The sequence below is a fragment of the Lactuca virosa genome, chromosome 6, assembly GCF_052849685.1.
Source record: "Lactuca virosa cultivar CGN04683 chromosome 6, Lactuca_virosa_CGN04683_v6, whole genome shotgun sequence".
In the NCBI taxonomy this organism is placed as follows: Eukaryota; Viridiplantae; Streptophyta; class Magnoliopsida; order Asterales; family Asteraceae; genus Lactuca; species Lactuca virosa.
The window spans coordinates 245,772,043-245,788,240 of NC_136431.1; the positions used below are offsets into that span (position 1 = coordinate 245,772,043).

General features: G+C 36.9%; 2 protein-coding genes and 1 non-coding gene across 3 annotated transcripts; 1 reads left to right on the plus strand and 2 right to left on the minus strand.

Moving 5' to 3' along the window:
- Positions 1-242: 242 nt before the first annotated feature.
- On the minus strand, positions 243-349 carry LOC145122971 (small nucleolar RNA R71). The gene has a single exon (XR_013714853.1). It is a non-coding gene; the product is annotated as a small nucleolar RNA R71 (small nucleolar RNA).
- Positions 350-6,673: 6,324 nt separating this feature from the next.
- On the plus strand, positions 6,674-7,210 carry LOC145122417 (uncharacterized). Its single transcript, XM_079058022.1, has one exon. The coding sequence runs from the start codon at positions 6,674-6,676 to the stop codon at positions 7,208-7,210; it is 537 nt and encodes a 178-aa protein (XP_078914148.1).
- A 6,577-nt stretch (positions 7,211-13,787) lies between these two features.
- On the minus strand, positions 13,788-15,209 carry LOC145120917 (purine permease 3-like). Its single transcript, XM_079056707.1, has 2 exons — positions 14,407-15,209; positions 13,788-14,151 (listed from the first exon to the last, which is right to left on the minus strand). Exons 1-2 carry the CDS (start codon positions 15,148-15,150, stop codon positions 13,789-13,791), a joined length of 1,107 nt encoding a protein of 368 aa, XP_078912833.1. The 5' UTR covers positions 15,151-15,209; the 3' UTR covers position 13,788.
- Positions 15,210-16,198: the final 989 nt, after the last annotated feature.

A 16,198-nucleotide genomic window follows, 5' to 3' on the forward strand; every position in this document is an offset into this window, starting at 1 on the left:
ATGCCATTTTCTGGGAAGGATCATGAGGATGCTTACAAGCACCTTGAGGAGGTCAATGACATTGCTGACTATTTCAACATCCCTAATATTCCTAGAGAGACAACTTTGTTAAGGATGCTTCCCGTTACTTTTAAGGGAGCTGCAAGAGATTGGTTGAAGGCACTTCCACCTGGTGCAATTACTACTTGGGCACAGATGTGAGAGCAATTTTTGGAACAATTCTGCCACCTTCAAAAATAGCTAAACTCAAGAAGGCAATAGCCAACTTTGAGCAAAATCCGGGTGAATCACTTTATGAGGCATGGGAGCGATATAAAGGGTTACTAAGAAACTGCCCTCAAAATGACCTTAACATTCAACAAGAAGTGTCTATATTTTATGATGGGGTAAATGTCATGACGAGGCAACTCCTTGATTCTCAAGGACCACTAACTAAGAAAAATCTGGGCGAAGTAAAGGAGTTAATTGAAGAATTCTCAAAGCATTCTCGTAAATATCATAATCCGAGACATTATGGAACAAAGGGAGTTGGTAGTGGAAATTCAGAAGACATGGTTGCTGTACTAGCAATGCTAGACACCATGGACAAAAGAATGAAAAAGATGGACCAGTCAATTCATGCTATTAGAGTTGGATGTGAAAAATGCAATGGTCCACATTTGACTAAAGACTGCTACTTATATGATAACGGGAACAAAAAGGCTCAAGTCTTCTACTCCAGTGGGGATAAATATGATGAAGATTGGAGAAAACCAAAGAAGGAGTGGTTGCCATATGATGAATACAAGAAGCAAAAAGAAGAAAAATATAGGCAGACTAGCCGAGGCTTCTATCAAAAGGAACAACTACCAACTGAAAAGAAAGTTGACTTAGAGACCATGCTAGCTCGTTTCATGGAGGCTTCTGAAAAGAGACATGATGAGACAGATGCAACTATAAAAGATCAAAGATTGATGATGAGGGATCAACAAGCCATAATGAAAGATCAACAGGCTATGATGATTGACCAGCAAGCATTATTAAGAAATCATCAAGCATCGATCGAGAATATCGAAGCACAACTTGGTCAACTTACGACTTTGGTAAATGAAAGATTATCTCCAAAAATTCCCGACAAGAAGACTCAATCACATGTCATGATGATCGAAACTGAAGAAGACACTATTTCTGAGTTCTTAGAAGCCTTGGAAGAAGAGACAAAGCAGCCCGAATCACAACCAAAGCGGTCGAAAGTCGAAGAAAAAATTGAGGCCAAATCATCGAGACCACGACGTGGCGATTTAACCTCCACGACGTGGTGTCGAGCTGAACAGAAAAATTCTATGTGTGCTCAAGTTTTTCAACATCCTTTACCATCTCCTTCTCGAGCCAGAGTTCACCCGTTGGAGAAAGAGCATATCAAGTTTATGAAGCAAGTTAAGGGTATTCCTATCAATACTCCTTTTATTGAGTCTTTGGCACAAGTACCTGAATATGCGAAGTTTCTTCAAGATTTAATTGACACTCGCCAACAACTAGAGAAGACCTCCAAGGTTGTACTTAGTGAGCAAAGCTCTAAGGTCATTATGGAAGGGATACCAAAGAAAATGGGAGATCCTGGACGCCTCACTCTTCCGTGTGAGTTTGGAAACAGTACGATGACTTATGCTTTAGCTGATTCTGGAGCTGGCATAAATCTAATGTCTTTCTCGTTCTATCAAAAGTTAAATCTTCCGGATTTGAAGGCTACAAGAATGACAATTTACATGGCCAACCGTTCAGTGACACGTCCTAGAGGCATTGTGGAAGACATTTTGGTCAAAATTGGGAAATTTGTTTTTCCAATTGACTTTGTTGTTTTGGATATGAAAGAAGATGTCAATGTCCCAATCATTCTTGGTCGCCCTTTACTCAATACTGCTCGAGCCTTGGTTGACATTCGTGAGTCCAAACTTACTTTGAGAGTTGGAGATGAAGAAGCTACTTTTGGAGTAGAAGATGGTTTTCGAAGGAATGATGTTCAAGGTGAAGTCTTCAACATTGATGAAGAAGATGAACTTGAAGAGTTGGAGAAGCTAATGGAAGAAGAACTTAAGACAATTCAACAAGTCAAACACACCAAACCGAGAGCATCCATTCCACTTGTGTTTGAAGTTATTGTTTATAAAAATCCAACTTCTTGGGTGAGTGAGGAAAGTGAAGACTTATCAAGTGACGAGGACGAGATTACTTCCGAGGAAAATAGCTTAGCTATGGATGAAAATATGGTTCTCGTAGAGCTGAAGAATAAGGAAAAAGTGGATAATAAATTTCAGGAGAATAAAGGGATTAAACGAAAGCTCGAATTAAATAAGGTGAAAGTTAAAAAAGAGAACTCTAAAAAGGCGTATATTCGACGAGTTCACGCATACAAAAGGAGATGGAAGGAGCAAAAGATTCAAATGGTGATGGACACTCCGGAAAACTCAACGTGAAGCGGCACGAAGTCCGGCTCATGACTCCAACAAAAAGAAGCGCTTATCGGGAGGCAACCCGATGTTTTTTTAGAGTTTGCATTTTATTTCCTTATTTGATTTAGTTTTAGTTTTATTTTTCGTGTTAGTCTTATTTCACCTTAACCGAATGATGATGCATTTCTCTAGTTCTTGATCTTATTTTGTAGTGTTTAACGAAAGTGAAGCAGTGAAGGAGCTTAATTTGAAGAAGTCGTGTGATTTTTGAAGATCATAATTGAAGAACAAGTTTTTGGATAAGTGTGGGGTTCCCACATAATGAAGAGAAAATAATTTTGAAGCTTATTTACTGAAAAGAAGAGTGGGAATGGTCTTACACATTACAAAGAGTCAATGCCCACCTGTTTCAATTTTAGAAGATTCTTTGAGAAGACACCACGACGTGGACATCATCAACACGTCGTAGCAAAAAAATTTAATCGCTACTGAATCTGACTACACCACGACATGGCATCCTTAAACCACGTCGTGGCGACATTATTTTGCTCGACCTTGATGACCATTTTCTCGACACCACGATGTGGTGTTGCTTTCCCACGTCGTGGCAACGATTCAACGCATTTTGAAGAATGGTTCTTTGATTTCATTCGATCTGGTACATTTGCATTCACAAGAAGAAGGTCCAGAAGTACTGTTTCCAGCAATTATACAAGATGTTCAAGTTTTCGACACTTTTAGAGTTAGTCTCGCCACTACTACCCCAGGGGAGTCTGTTCCTTTTTCTCATTTTTATTGCTTTATATTATTTTTTGCATACAATGAGGGCATTGTATGTAATAAGTGTGGGGTAGGGGTCGAAAAAGTAAATTGCTAGAAAATTTAGAAAATTTAAAAATTTAGAAATAAATTTAGAAATAGATTTGAAATAATAATCTAAAAATTTAATCTAGTAATAATTTGAACTTAAGTTGTTGGTGTTATATGGGATGATCCGATGAGAGCTCAAATGTTTAACCGAGCCAGTACATGTTATAGTATATTTGTGGCTTCCCAAGTCTTAGTGAAAAGCCATGAGTTATGAAAAGGTAGTCTGGTAGTTTTTATGGCATAATATGTTTTGCAGCCTAAACCTGAAATCTATCCAGGAATGCTTATGTAGTCATGGCACATAGACTAATACCTTTAACCAATAAAGGTTGAAGTTAAGCACCATTGCTTAAGCATGTAGGATTTGAGTGAAAAAAAAGTGAGATATATATTAAATAGAAAGAGAGAGAAATTACCAAAAAGTTGAAGAATTTTGGAGCTATCAAGTATGAAGATCAAAAGATCAAAATTCCAAAAGAAAAAAAATTGAAGATACTAAAAATCGAAAAAAGAAGGTGGTGAAATCAAAGAAATCAAAGATCAAATATCAAAGAAGTGAAGAATTCCAAGAGCTCCAATTTGGTATCTAAAGTTGTAATTTCTAGATTATGTATGCTTGGGTTGCTTAACCAAAAATACCTTGAGGTTAAGAAAGATTTCTGAGGATTGATTCGGAGGGTTGCAGAAATGAGTGTCGTATAAGCTAAGGGGTGAAAGTTCATAAGGATGGTGAGTAGCTAGGATTTGGGAAGTTGTTAGGATTTTAGACACAAATATGCGCATTGAGGTCTTGGTATAATGGCTGAGTTCAAAATGGATTGTTCTATATGATGGTGGTGATGAAGGTTTGAATCAAAATTAATTAGTTTTGCTTGAGGGCAAGCAAAAGATAAGTGTGGGGTATTTTGATATGTACATATCTACACATATATTTTACATCATATCTTAATATTTTATGCTATATTTATGCTTATTATAGAACAAAAGGTATTTATTATGCTTAATATCTGTTATGTAGCATAAAGACATTCTCAGGAGCAAAATGGAAGCTGGAAGCAGGAAAATACGAGCTTAGACAAGAAGAAGACACAAGAAGGATGTTGCTAGACAGCTTGACCCCTCATCATTATTTTGACCATATCTCATGACTCGTAACTCCGATTGACGTGATTCAAAATGATCTGAAAACTAGACACAATTTCGGACGACTTTCGTGTTTTGAGAAAAATCGAATTTCCAACCACCACGACGTGGTGAATGGAATCTTCGCGATTCTTGACGCTGGCTTGAGGAATACGGGATAAACACGAGGACCACGACGTGGTGGCCAGATTTTAGGCAAATATATATATCCGAACATTATGACGAATGGAGAGGCTTGGAGGTGACTTTCTGGAGAAGCATTACGAAAAATAACCTCTGGAAAAACCTTAGAAGAGGAGGAAACGATTGGAGCTCAAGATTTGAAGAGATCTAGACGAAAACATCAATTTATTCGATTTGATCATGTTTAGATTTATCTATATTGAGTTTTTGTGTTTGATTTCTACCATGAGTAGCTGAATTTAGCTACTCCTGTTTAGCTAGATGAAGCTTCAACTTATGGATTAGTTTAATTAATTATGGATTTGACTTGTTGGTATTGTGCTTGTGTTTGATTGTTAATACCTAGCATGCTAATATTTGGTTGTTTAGTTGCTTGAATTCATATTCTGTGTAGCTTAGTGATTATTAAATTACATGAACTTGACACCTAGTGATTTAGTGAATATTGAATTGCTAGAGCTAGGATTGACCCAATCTTAGATAAGTGATTGAAGTAATTGAATTTAGCTGTGCTGGAGAACATAAATTATGACCATAATTATGTTTGCATAATAAATCTTACATAGCCTATCCATAATCCATAACTGATTCTGTGTTTGATTGTGTGTGACAATGCATAGTTTTACATGAATTAGTTAAATATTAGTAAATTTGGACTTAAATTACTAATAATATAATATTAGGTAACCAACTTTGATAATCCATAATTGTTAGCTAACCATAAAGAAGAAGTGGATTCGAACTAAACGGGAGTGTTTTTAGTAATTGATTGAACCTTTGTTTAGTAATTAAGTTTATCTAGACTTGCAAAATTAGATAAAAACCTTTTTAATTATTGTTTGATTTTAGATTAATTTAGAGTAATTATTTTAGCTAATTAGATCCGTTCCCTGTGTTCGACCCCAACTTACTTAAACTACACTACAATCCGACTAGGTACACTGCCTAGGTGCATATTAGTTAGTTAAGTTAGTTAGGATATAAATTTAAAACTAGTAGGTACTTTTGTGCACATCAATTCCTCAAATGGTAATACATATTCACCACCACGATCACTTCTTACTACTTTAATTTTCTTTTTGATTTGATTCCCAACTTCACTTTTGTACACTTTAAACTTCTCTATGTCCTCATCTTTACTTTTAAGAAAATATACATAGCATAATTTAGTGCAATCATCAATAAAAGTGATAAAGTACTTATTTCCACTCTTAGATGGAATCGACTTCATGTCACACACATCTGTGTGAATTAATGCAAGTGGTTCAGTTTTCCTTTGAATGGACTTGAAAGATTGTCATGTTAATTTTTATTCAATACAAGTGTTGCATTTGTATTTTGAGTCAATATGAAAACGTGGTATGTGATCGAGTTTAATTAAACTTTGAAGAGTATCAAAATTAACATGTCATAATCTATCATGCCAAATATTTGAAGACTAAAGCAAGTAAGTAGAAGATTTATTCATTTCATTATCATTTTCATTTGGAGCCATTACACATAACTTGAACAGAACCGTTACCCACATACACACCATTTTTGGTTAACACAAATTTATCTGATTCAAACACCAAGAGAAAACCATGCTTATTCTGTTAAAAGGAAGGCTCAATGAGATCAGCGAGATTGGTGACCAATCACATCATATCCCTTGCAATTAGGAGAACGTATATATGCTTTCCATTCACCAAGAATTGACAGCCAGCAATAGTATTTCTTCCATATTCAGATCATTTTAATTTAGTATAAATTGTGGTTTCTCTTCCTCATTGTAATATACAAAAAAAAAACAACCGATTCCTATCAATTCTTCTCTGTTTTTTTATCATGGTATCAGAGTAGGTTTGCTCATCATCTACCCCATAGCCTGCTCAAATCCCAACTAAGTCGCCATGTCCGGAGACTGAAACTTAGAACCCAGTTTATCATTACAGCTTGCCAATCTGTTAAAGAATGGCATCAATCCCCAATCTCAGAACCCAAAGCTATCCGATAATCTCCAAATAAACCTCAAACTCAATAGCCAAAACTATGCTTTATGGACTCGGATGATTCGAGTTGCCATAGGCGGAAAATCTAAGGCCCTTTTATCTCACTTGACCTCTGATCGTCCAAGCCAAGACAAACAATCTTACGAGCAATGGGAACAAGAAGATCTAATTGTGTTCTCATGGCTCATCCAAAATATTGAACCTACTATTGCAGGTAACCTAACAGAGTACCCCATTGCAAAAATGTTATGGGATGCTTTAGTGGTCACATACAGTAGTGGCAGAGACAAACTTCAAACATTCAACCTCCATGTCAGGGCTAATGACATCAAGCAAAATGACAGCACCCTTGAAGAATTTTGGATTACACTCGAAGGTGTCTGGGGAGAAATCGACAGGATCAATCCTAACCCCATGAAATGTCCAGATGATATCAAGACTTACGCAAGAATCAGGTCAGAGCAAAAACTTTTTCAATTCTTAAATGCCCTCGATCAAAAATACGAATCAATCAAAAGGGAGATCCTTCGATTGGAACCATTGCCTTCGGCGGAGGCAGCTTATGCTACCGTCCGTAAGGAAGCCGCTCACTAGAATATTCTTGGAACAACTAACCACACACAGGGCATAGCAGCAGGTCTGGTCGCTACTGAAACCGAGGGAATGGGGCTTGCCACGAAGGGGTATCGCCGATCGGAAGGAAAGAAGAATGGATCGATGATCAAAGAAGATAAAACAAACTTGAAGTGTAATAACTGTGGCATGTCAAGACACACCAAAGAGCAATGCTTTCGGCTCGGTGGTTATCCCGAGTGGTGGGCCGATGGCCACAAGAAGAGTACCAAGGGTCTTGGACCAGAAAAAGGAAGAGCTCCGACCACCGATAAGAATATCGATCGGAAAACCACCATCGGATTTGGGGGGGTTGCAGCGAAGGGAATCGATGAAGAAGATGAAAGTTTCTCGATGGAGACAGGTACATGGGGTAAGAAAGAGGGTATCTTGAAAACCCCGATAAATCAATTACACTCTAATGGTTCTTTTTCTTATCTTATCCAAAAGAGTTTTGAAAATTACAAAAAGAACCTTGATGTTAATGGTTGTGCAAGTGTGGCTCAAAATTATAAAATAAAACATGAACCGTCATGGATATTTGATTGTGGAGCCACCGACACCATGACTTACGACTTATCTGATTTTGCTATGTCAACTAAACCAACAAAATCATACATTCAAACCGCAAATGGAGAAAAAATGAATGTAAAAATGGGGGAACGATCGAAGTCTCACCAACACTTAAGCTCTCTAATTGTCTCTATGTTCCTGCTCTATCTCATAAACTCCTATCAATCAGTCATGTAACAAAAGATTTGAATTCCTCGGTCCTTATGCAACCTACTTTTTGCATTTTACAGGATATCAGGACGGGAGCGATAATTGGGCGTGGCACTGAAAGGCAAGGGTTGTATTATGTGGATGAGGTATCTCAAAATGGTGTAGTAATGTTATCTCATGGAACAAAGGAATGGGAAGCTTGGCTATGACATAGAAGACTGGGACATCCATCCACCAGTTACTTACATATTTTATTTCCGAAATTGTTTTCTTCTAATTGCAAGTTACATTGTTAAACTTGTGTATTAGCTAAAAGTCATCGAAAATCTTTTAAACCGAATAACACGAGAGTTGACCTACCATTCTCATTGATTCACTCGGATGTGTGGGGCCCCGCTCCAATCATTGGGGGACAAAACTTTCGTTTTTTTGTTATATTTGTTGATGACTGCACCCGCATGACTTGGGTTTATTTATTAAAAAATAAATCTGAAGTTCTTGACAAATTTAGCATTTTTTACAACATGATTCAAACTCAATTTCAGAAAAACATTCAGATTTATAGATCTGACAACGGAGGAGAATTTGTCAACTCCGAAATGAAATCTTTTTTCCAAACCAAGGGTATAATTCATCAAACCACATGCTCTCATACTCCAGAACAAAATGGTGTCGCGGAACGAAAGAACTGCATCCTGTTAGAAATAACTCGAGCCCTTCTCATAGAATCACAAGCTCCAAAGTTTTTTTGGCCAGAAGCCCTTGTTACTGCTGCATACCTGGTCAACCGGCTTCCCACCCAAATCCTAAAATCTAAAACCCCTCTTCAAACCCTCACTGAATACACTAAACTCCCGTCTGTTCTTACCCTTGAACCACGAATATTTGGGTGCAGTGTATTCGTCCATATACCTAAAGTCAACAGATCTAAATTTGACCCTTGTGCTGAGAGATGTGTCTTTGTTGGGTACGGAATAACTCAAAAGGGGTATCAGTGTTATAATCCAAAAACCCGACACAATTCACTACAATGAACTGTGATTTTCTTGAAACTGAGTATTATTATGCCTCCCAACACAGTGGTCAGGGGGAGACAGAATGTATTGACACGCTGAATTGGTTGAGATATGCTACATCTGAAGACGGAAGAAGCCACAGTCTACAAAATGAGACTCCTCTTCCCACACAACCAACTAACATCAGTGCCACCCAAGCAACTGCTCCTGACCTGATACCCGAGGTACGTAACACTCACCCTAGTCACCCTGATCTTTCTGAGACTCTTAACACATCAGGTGAAAGTGAGAATGGACAGGAACAAGAAAATACATCAGTTGAACATGCAGAGGAACAAGAACATGTGGAGGAACAAGAGACCGTTGAGACACCAGCAGAAGGGTATGTGCTGCCACCAAGATCAAATCGGGGAGTTCCACCAAAAAGATATTCACCAGAAAAAGAGTCTAGAGGGCGAAGATACCCAGTGGGTAACATAGCCAAAGGAAATCTATCCAAAGGAGCCAAGGCCTTTGTTTCGTCTCTGTATTCAAATGAAATACCAGCTACCATAGAACAAGAATTAAAATCAAAACAATTGAGAGATGCAATGGAAGAAGAAATGAAAGCTCTTACAAAAAATAACACCTGGGAAAATCGTGTCTTACCACCAGGAAAGAAACTTGTCGGGTGTCGGTGGGTGTTTACAATTAAATACAAACCCGATGGTACAGTTGAAAGATACAAGGCGAGGTTGGTAGCTAAAGGATATACAGAAACTTACGGTATTGACTACTCTGAAACCTTCTCTCCAGTTGCAAAGATCAATACAATTAGGGTTCTTTTTTCTGTAGCAGCAAATAAAGGATGGCCCCTACACCAGTTTGATTTGAAGAATGCTTTCCTACACGGAGTGCTAAAAGAGGAAGTTTATATGGAAGCGCCACATGGATTTACAGACAGGTTTAGAAAGAGAGAGGTGTGTCTTCTAAAGAAATTCATTTATGGATTAAAACAGTCCCCGAGAGCATGGTTCGGGAAGTTCAACTTAGCCATGAAAAAGTATGGATTTAAGCAAAGTAACTCGGACCATACGTTGTTTCTTAAACGGAGAGGCAGTCTCATAACATGTCTTCTAAAGAAATTCATTTATGGATTAAAACAGTCCCCGAGAGCATGGTTCGGGAAGTTCAACTTAGCCATGAAAAAGTATGGATTTAAGCAAAGTAACTCGGACCATACGTTGTTTCTTAAACGGAGAGGCAGTCTCATAACATGTTTAATAATCTATGTGGATGATATGATTATCACAGGAGATGACAAAGAAGAAATAACCAAACTCAGGAAGAGATTGTTCAAAGAATTTGAAATGAACGATCTTGGGGAACTCAAATACTTCCTTGGGATTGAAGTCCTGAGATCAAAACAGGGGATCTTCATGTGTCAAAATAAGTATGTCTTGGACTTACTTGCAGAAACTGGTATGATTGATTGTAAACCAGCTGACACTCCGATGATTGTGAATCAGAAGCTCTATATGGAGGAGAAAGCAGAGCCGACTGAGAAAGAAAGATACCAACGAATGGTAGGAAAACTGATATACCTCTCACACACCCGGCCTAACATAACGTATGCTGTGGGAGTTGTAAGTCAGTTTATGCATCAACCCCAGAAGGCTCACATGGAAGCAGTCTTAAGAATTATAAGATATCTCAAGGGAACAGCCAAACATGGAGTCTTGTTTCAGTCAAATGGTCATCTTGAAACGCTACTATATACCGATGCAGATTGGGCTGGCGATAAAGGTGACCGAAGATCCACCTCAGGGTACTTTACCCTAGTTGGTGGGAATCTTGTTACATGGAGAAGTAAGAAACAAAAGGTGGTGGCTCTTTCAAGTGCAGAAGCAGAATTTCGAGGAATTGCAAGGGGATTAACCGAAGTTTTATGGGTACGGAAGCTTCTAACAGAAATAGGGGATCCACCACAAGAAACTAGCAAAATTATGAGTGACAACAAGCCAGCCATCCAAATTTCAGAGAATCCAGTTCAGCATGATCGAACGAAGCACATAGAAGTAGATCGACACTTCATCAAGGAGAAATTGGAAGCAAAGATTATCACACTCCCATTTGTTCGATCAGAAGACCAACTTGCTGATATCTTGACAAAAGCTGTTAATGAAAAAAATCTAAACGAATGTCTGGGCAAGTTGAATTTTGGAAATCTCATTATTCAACTTGAGGGGGAGTGTTAAAAGGAAGGCTCAATGAGATCAGCGAGATTGGTGACCAATCACATCATATCCCTTGCAATTAGGAGAACGTATATATGCTTTCCATTCACCAATAATTGACAGCCAGCAATAGTATTTCTTCCATATTTAGATCATTGTAATTTAGTATAAATTGTGGTTTCTCTTCCTCATTGTAATATACAAAAAAACAACCGATTCCTATCAATTCTTCTCTATTTTTTTATCATATTCTACAACCAACCCGACATAAAATTCTTACGAAATTTGGGTACATACAACATTTCATTCAACGTCGTCTCTCTTCCCGACGTCCTCTTCAACACGATCTTCCCAACACCTTGGATATCAGAATTTGTCGATTTACCATGAAAAACTTGTCACCATTATCCACAACCTTGAAGTTTTTGAACCATTCTTTATTCAAGCAAACATGATAGGTAGCTCTCGTATCAATCCACCATTCCCTTGGATTGGACTCCATAAGGTTAACTTCAGAAATAACCGCTACAAGATCGATGGTAGGCACCTCTTTGGTTATCTTCTCCATAATGTTTGCCTCCTTTTCCTTCTTTGGAAGCTTGCAATTAGCAACCCGATGACCAGGTTGGTCACAATTGTGGCAGTTTTCTTAAAACTTTTTCTTAAAAGTTCCACCTTTGGCTCCCAAGTTTCCACCTTTTCCTTTCTGTTGGAATTTCCCCTTTCCAAACTTGTTCTTCCCAAAACTTTAACCATGCTCTACCACATTAGCTTTTTCAAAGGTAGGGTTATAGCTACTATTTTGATTTACCTTATTGTCCTCTTCAGTTCGAAGGCGAACAATAAGGTCCTCAATAGTCATTTCCTTTCTCTTATGTTTCAAGTAATTATTAAAATCAACCCAACCAGGGGTAGCTTCTCAATCATGGAAGCAACATAAAAAGGCTCATTAAACCCCATACCCTCGACATGTATGTCATGTAGGAGGACTTGTAGTTCTTGGACTTAGGACATTACATTTTCCCATCTACCATTTTATAGTCTAGAAACCGGGCAACCACAAACTTCTTGGTCCCGACATCTTCGGTTTTTGTAATTTTTTGTCTAATGGGTCCCATAGTTCTTTGGCCATTTTTGTTACACAATAGACGTTATACAATGAATCAATAAGACCATTAAGAACATAGTTCCTATACAAGAAATGAGAATGTTTCCGAGCTTTAATAACACTCAAAACTTACACATTTGCTTCACCTTCAAGCATTTTCGGAGACTCTTCAATTAAGAATCTATCAAGATTCAATGTGGCGAGGTAGAAAAGAATCTTTTGCTACCACCTTTTAAAGTGCAGCCTAGAAAACTTTTCTGGTTTCTCCGCATGATGAACCGACATGGTCATTATTGGAACTCCTTGAGTATTAGGAGTACCATTAGGCTTTGGTTGTTGGGAGCTTTCACCAGTCATACTACACATATAAACCAACAGTTTTAGTTAAACCAAAGTAAAACGGTTAAAGATCAGTACACAATCACAACAAGTAAAATTGTTAAACTAGTGTCTTTTCCAGAAAATAGATTTTGAAAAAATGTTAAACACTTGGTTTTGAAATCTGTTTTAAAAAAGAATTTCTGAAAACATAAGCAAAACAAGAATGGTATTACTGGAAATTAAAATAAAACATAAATCATAAGCTGTTTTAGAAAACTGTTTCTGAAAACGGAATCACAACTCGGTAATGTTAGTGTGATGTTATTTCCCCTAGATGATAGATGACGCTATCATATATGATTGGGTCGTTTGAGTCTAGATGAGAATAAAATGCAGAGTACAAGAAGAGTAAAGAGACGAGATGAGTAAAGAGTATGGGACAAGATGAAGTAGATGAAGTGAGAAGAGTATGAAAGAGGTAAGGATAGAAAAAAAGATAGAGTATAAGTTGAGATGAGATAGATGGGTTGAGAAGACACGAGTAAAGAGAAGAAGAGATAGATGACATGAGATGAAAATATAAGAGATAAATGAGATGAGAAAGAATGAAAACAGAGTAGAGTTTGAGGTAAAGAGAATATAAAGATAGTGTATGGAAAGATAGAAAGATTAGAAGAAGATTATGATAACATGAAAACAGATAGAATATAATTCACCAGACCTATGGTATGATGTTATAGATATTTTCATGTTTTGTATCTTCATATGATAGTCAATGTAAGTGAGAATGTGGGAGCACAAGAACTTAGGGTAGAAGAATAATTTTATTTCTTTGTATTTTTCATTGTTGCTCATTTTATGGTTAGCATTTATTGTAAACCTGAAATTAATCTAGAGATGTAAATTATTCTGAGATAATAGAATTTCTTAATTTTATAGAAACTCTTATAATTCTCATGAATATTTAGATTGAAAAAAATTGTGTCGTTATAGTGTTTTTCTCAGTTTACATTGTTATAAAATATGTTTTTCATATTACTTAATAATCAGCATTAATCTGAATATATCATTGTGATAAAAAAGTACAATGTAAAATAAAACATCCTTTAACATCAAAAAATTATAATTTGAAATAAAACAACCTAAACATCCAAAAATACACAAAATAATTACAAATCATACGGAAGAGTAATTAATTTGAGGCAAATCCACCGATCTATCATGCAAAGATTCTCTTTCTATGTCTTTCGTTTTCATCACTTTATACTCGCCATAAAAGTAAGATGTAAACCCCCAAAGAGATAGAACAAGTGCAATACCCTTTTCCGCTTGGAAATGCTCTTTGTAGAAAACCACCGCCAATACCTCGGTCACCGGAAGTAGTACAGCGATTATGATTCCTGATAGCAACGATGATGCACAAAAAACCACTCCGATAGCCCCCAAGAAGAAACTTTGCCAGAAAATTGCGTTTATACACAACACTGCATAATATTTCGTTTCACCAAGTTCATATTCCTTCGCCTCTCTTGGAATCGCCTAAAAGAAGAGAAAGTATATATACTCAATAACTTAAAGTAATATGAAGTTAATTCAAATAGTAAAGCCTTCAAAGCAACACAAGTACGTTCTTTTATCCTAAACTCGAAGTGAAATGACGGAAAATCTCATCACTTTTTCAACAATATATAAGACCTAATCAATTTCTTTATGGGAAAGATGATTTGTTTATAACGATAAAGATTAAAATAAAAGAATTTAGAATGATATGTTTGCATGCAAAGAACTTGGTACCTTGAAATCGTTGTCAATGATCATCCCTGTTGTGCAAACGATTGTAGCAAATAGACAAATGACCATTTGAATCTCCAACACCAGTGTATATGTAATCGCCTGCTTTGCCTTGTTATATGTCATCTCCACCATCGGCAACACCAGTCCATACAACGCCGCCGCCGCTACAGTCATAAAGAACCCTTTTAAATACTCCGCCCTCGACTCTCCATTTGGGAGATCGCTGCCGGTATGCAACGCTAGCACCGCCGCTCCAATGGTGAGAAGCATCACCGCATTGATAGAATACGGCGTGAATTTCTGTTTCACTAACAGAAACGCGAAGAACGCGGTGAAGCCGAGCTGGGAGGCGATGATGAGGGAAGTGGTGGAGACAGGGAGGCGGGAAACGCCGCAGGCGTAGAGGAAGTCGTCGAGGCCGGTAAGAACACCGATGACGGCCGCTGCGAAGAACAGCCGAAGACGCATGAACACGACGGTTGTTGACGTGGGTGAAGTTGAACAACGCCGGCAAAAGTAAAGAACGAGAAGGACGATTAAGATGAACGGCCAACCGCCGGTTTCCAGGAAGGCGGAGAGCCAGACACGGTTGCCGCCGTGGAGGAAATAGAGGCGCATGCTCAATGGGCCACCGCAGTTTCCGAGGGACAAAAGGATGCAGTTGAGAATCAGCAGTGCCTTCTTCGCCGACGGGCTCACTTTTGTTGCGACGATGGGTGATGCAAGTTCTTCCCGACCTTCCATGATTAATTAGAAGATATTGTTAACTATGGTGTAAATTTGTGTATGGTTTTGATAGGGTTTAGAAATTGCAGTTTTGCAGGTATCTTGGAGCACTAAGATCTTGAAATTATCAATATTTGTCCGTAATAAAAGGTCGCCACTCATTTTATGCTTCTTAAGTTTCGGAGACGAGTCTAAGAGGGTGTTTGGCTTAGCTTTTTGGGATAAAAGTCCTTTTTGTAAAAGTACTTTTTATAAAAGTTGTTTTTTAAAATGTGTTTGGATTAGTTTTTGAAGGGAAAAAATCAAAAGTTAAAGTGTTTGGTTTAATTTTTACATGCAAAATGACTAAAAATAACATGTTTACATATTTATAGGGGGTAGATGGAGATATAAAAGTAATTGTAATGTTTAACACTGTTGAAAAGTTGGAAAAGTCATGATTTCGTGACTTTTCAAAAAGACCAAATTTACTCTATTGGAAAAGTCATTTTTATATTCTCAAACATCTTTTTGATTTTTTCTAAAAGAAAAAGTCAAAAGTCATTTTAAAAGTTAAACCAAACACCCTCTAAAATTCTAAATAACAACATCAACAAAAGTATAATTGAATCACAAGTTTATAATTTATATTTATAAAGTTTTAATATATTAGTGGAGATAAAAGTCATATTGAGATTTTTTAGGATATATGGATTTAACATATATAATTCATATGAAAAATATCGATTAGGATATCTTTATAAACACGAATACATCAAGTTTTATAAAATTAGGTGTATTGTAATTTTATAAATGAAACTAAAGGACTAATGTATTTTGAAATATTATTAACGATTATTTGATTAATAATAGAAGATTCGATATGATGATCTAAGATTAGATTATTAAATGATAAATATATATAATTTACTAAAAATATAATGTTATAATGTTTTTTTAGAAATACTTTGAACTTTCAATCTCAAAAAAAAAGACATCTTAGCAAAAAAGGAGGTCTGTTGCAGACATTTTATAGGCCTTGTGCAAAATCAAAGTAAGACCCTATAAAAATTTTCTTGTAAAATAT

Excerpts from the sequence above, each read along its gene's own strand:
- LOC145122417 (XM_079058022.1), top strand. The coding sequence starts at position 6,674 with ATGATTCGAGTTGCCATAGGCGGAAAATCTAAGGCCCTTTTATCTCAC.
- LOC145120917 (XM_079056707.1), bottom strand. The coding sequence starts at position 15,150 with ATGGAAGGTCGGGAAGAACTTGCATCACCCATCGTCGCAACAAAAGTG. Across the intron at positions 14,152-14,406 it reads TCATTGACAACGATTTCAAG|GCGATTCCAAGAGAGGCGAA; the intron begins GTACCAAGTTCT and ends CTCTTCTTTTAG.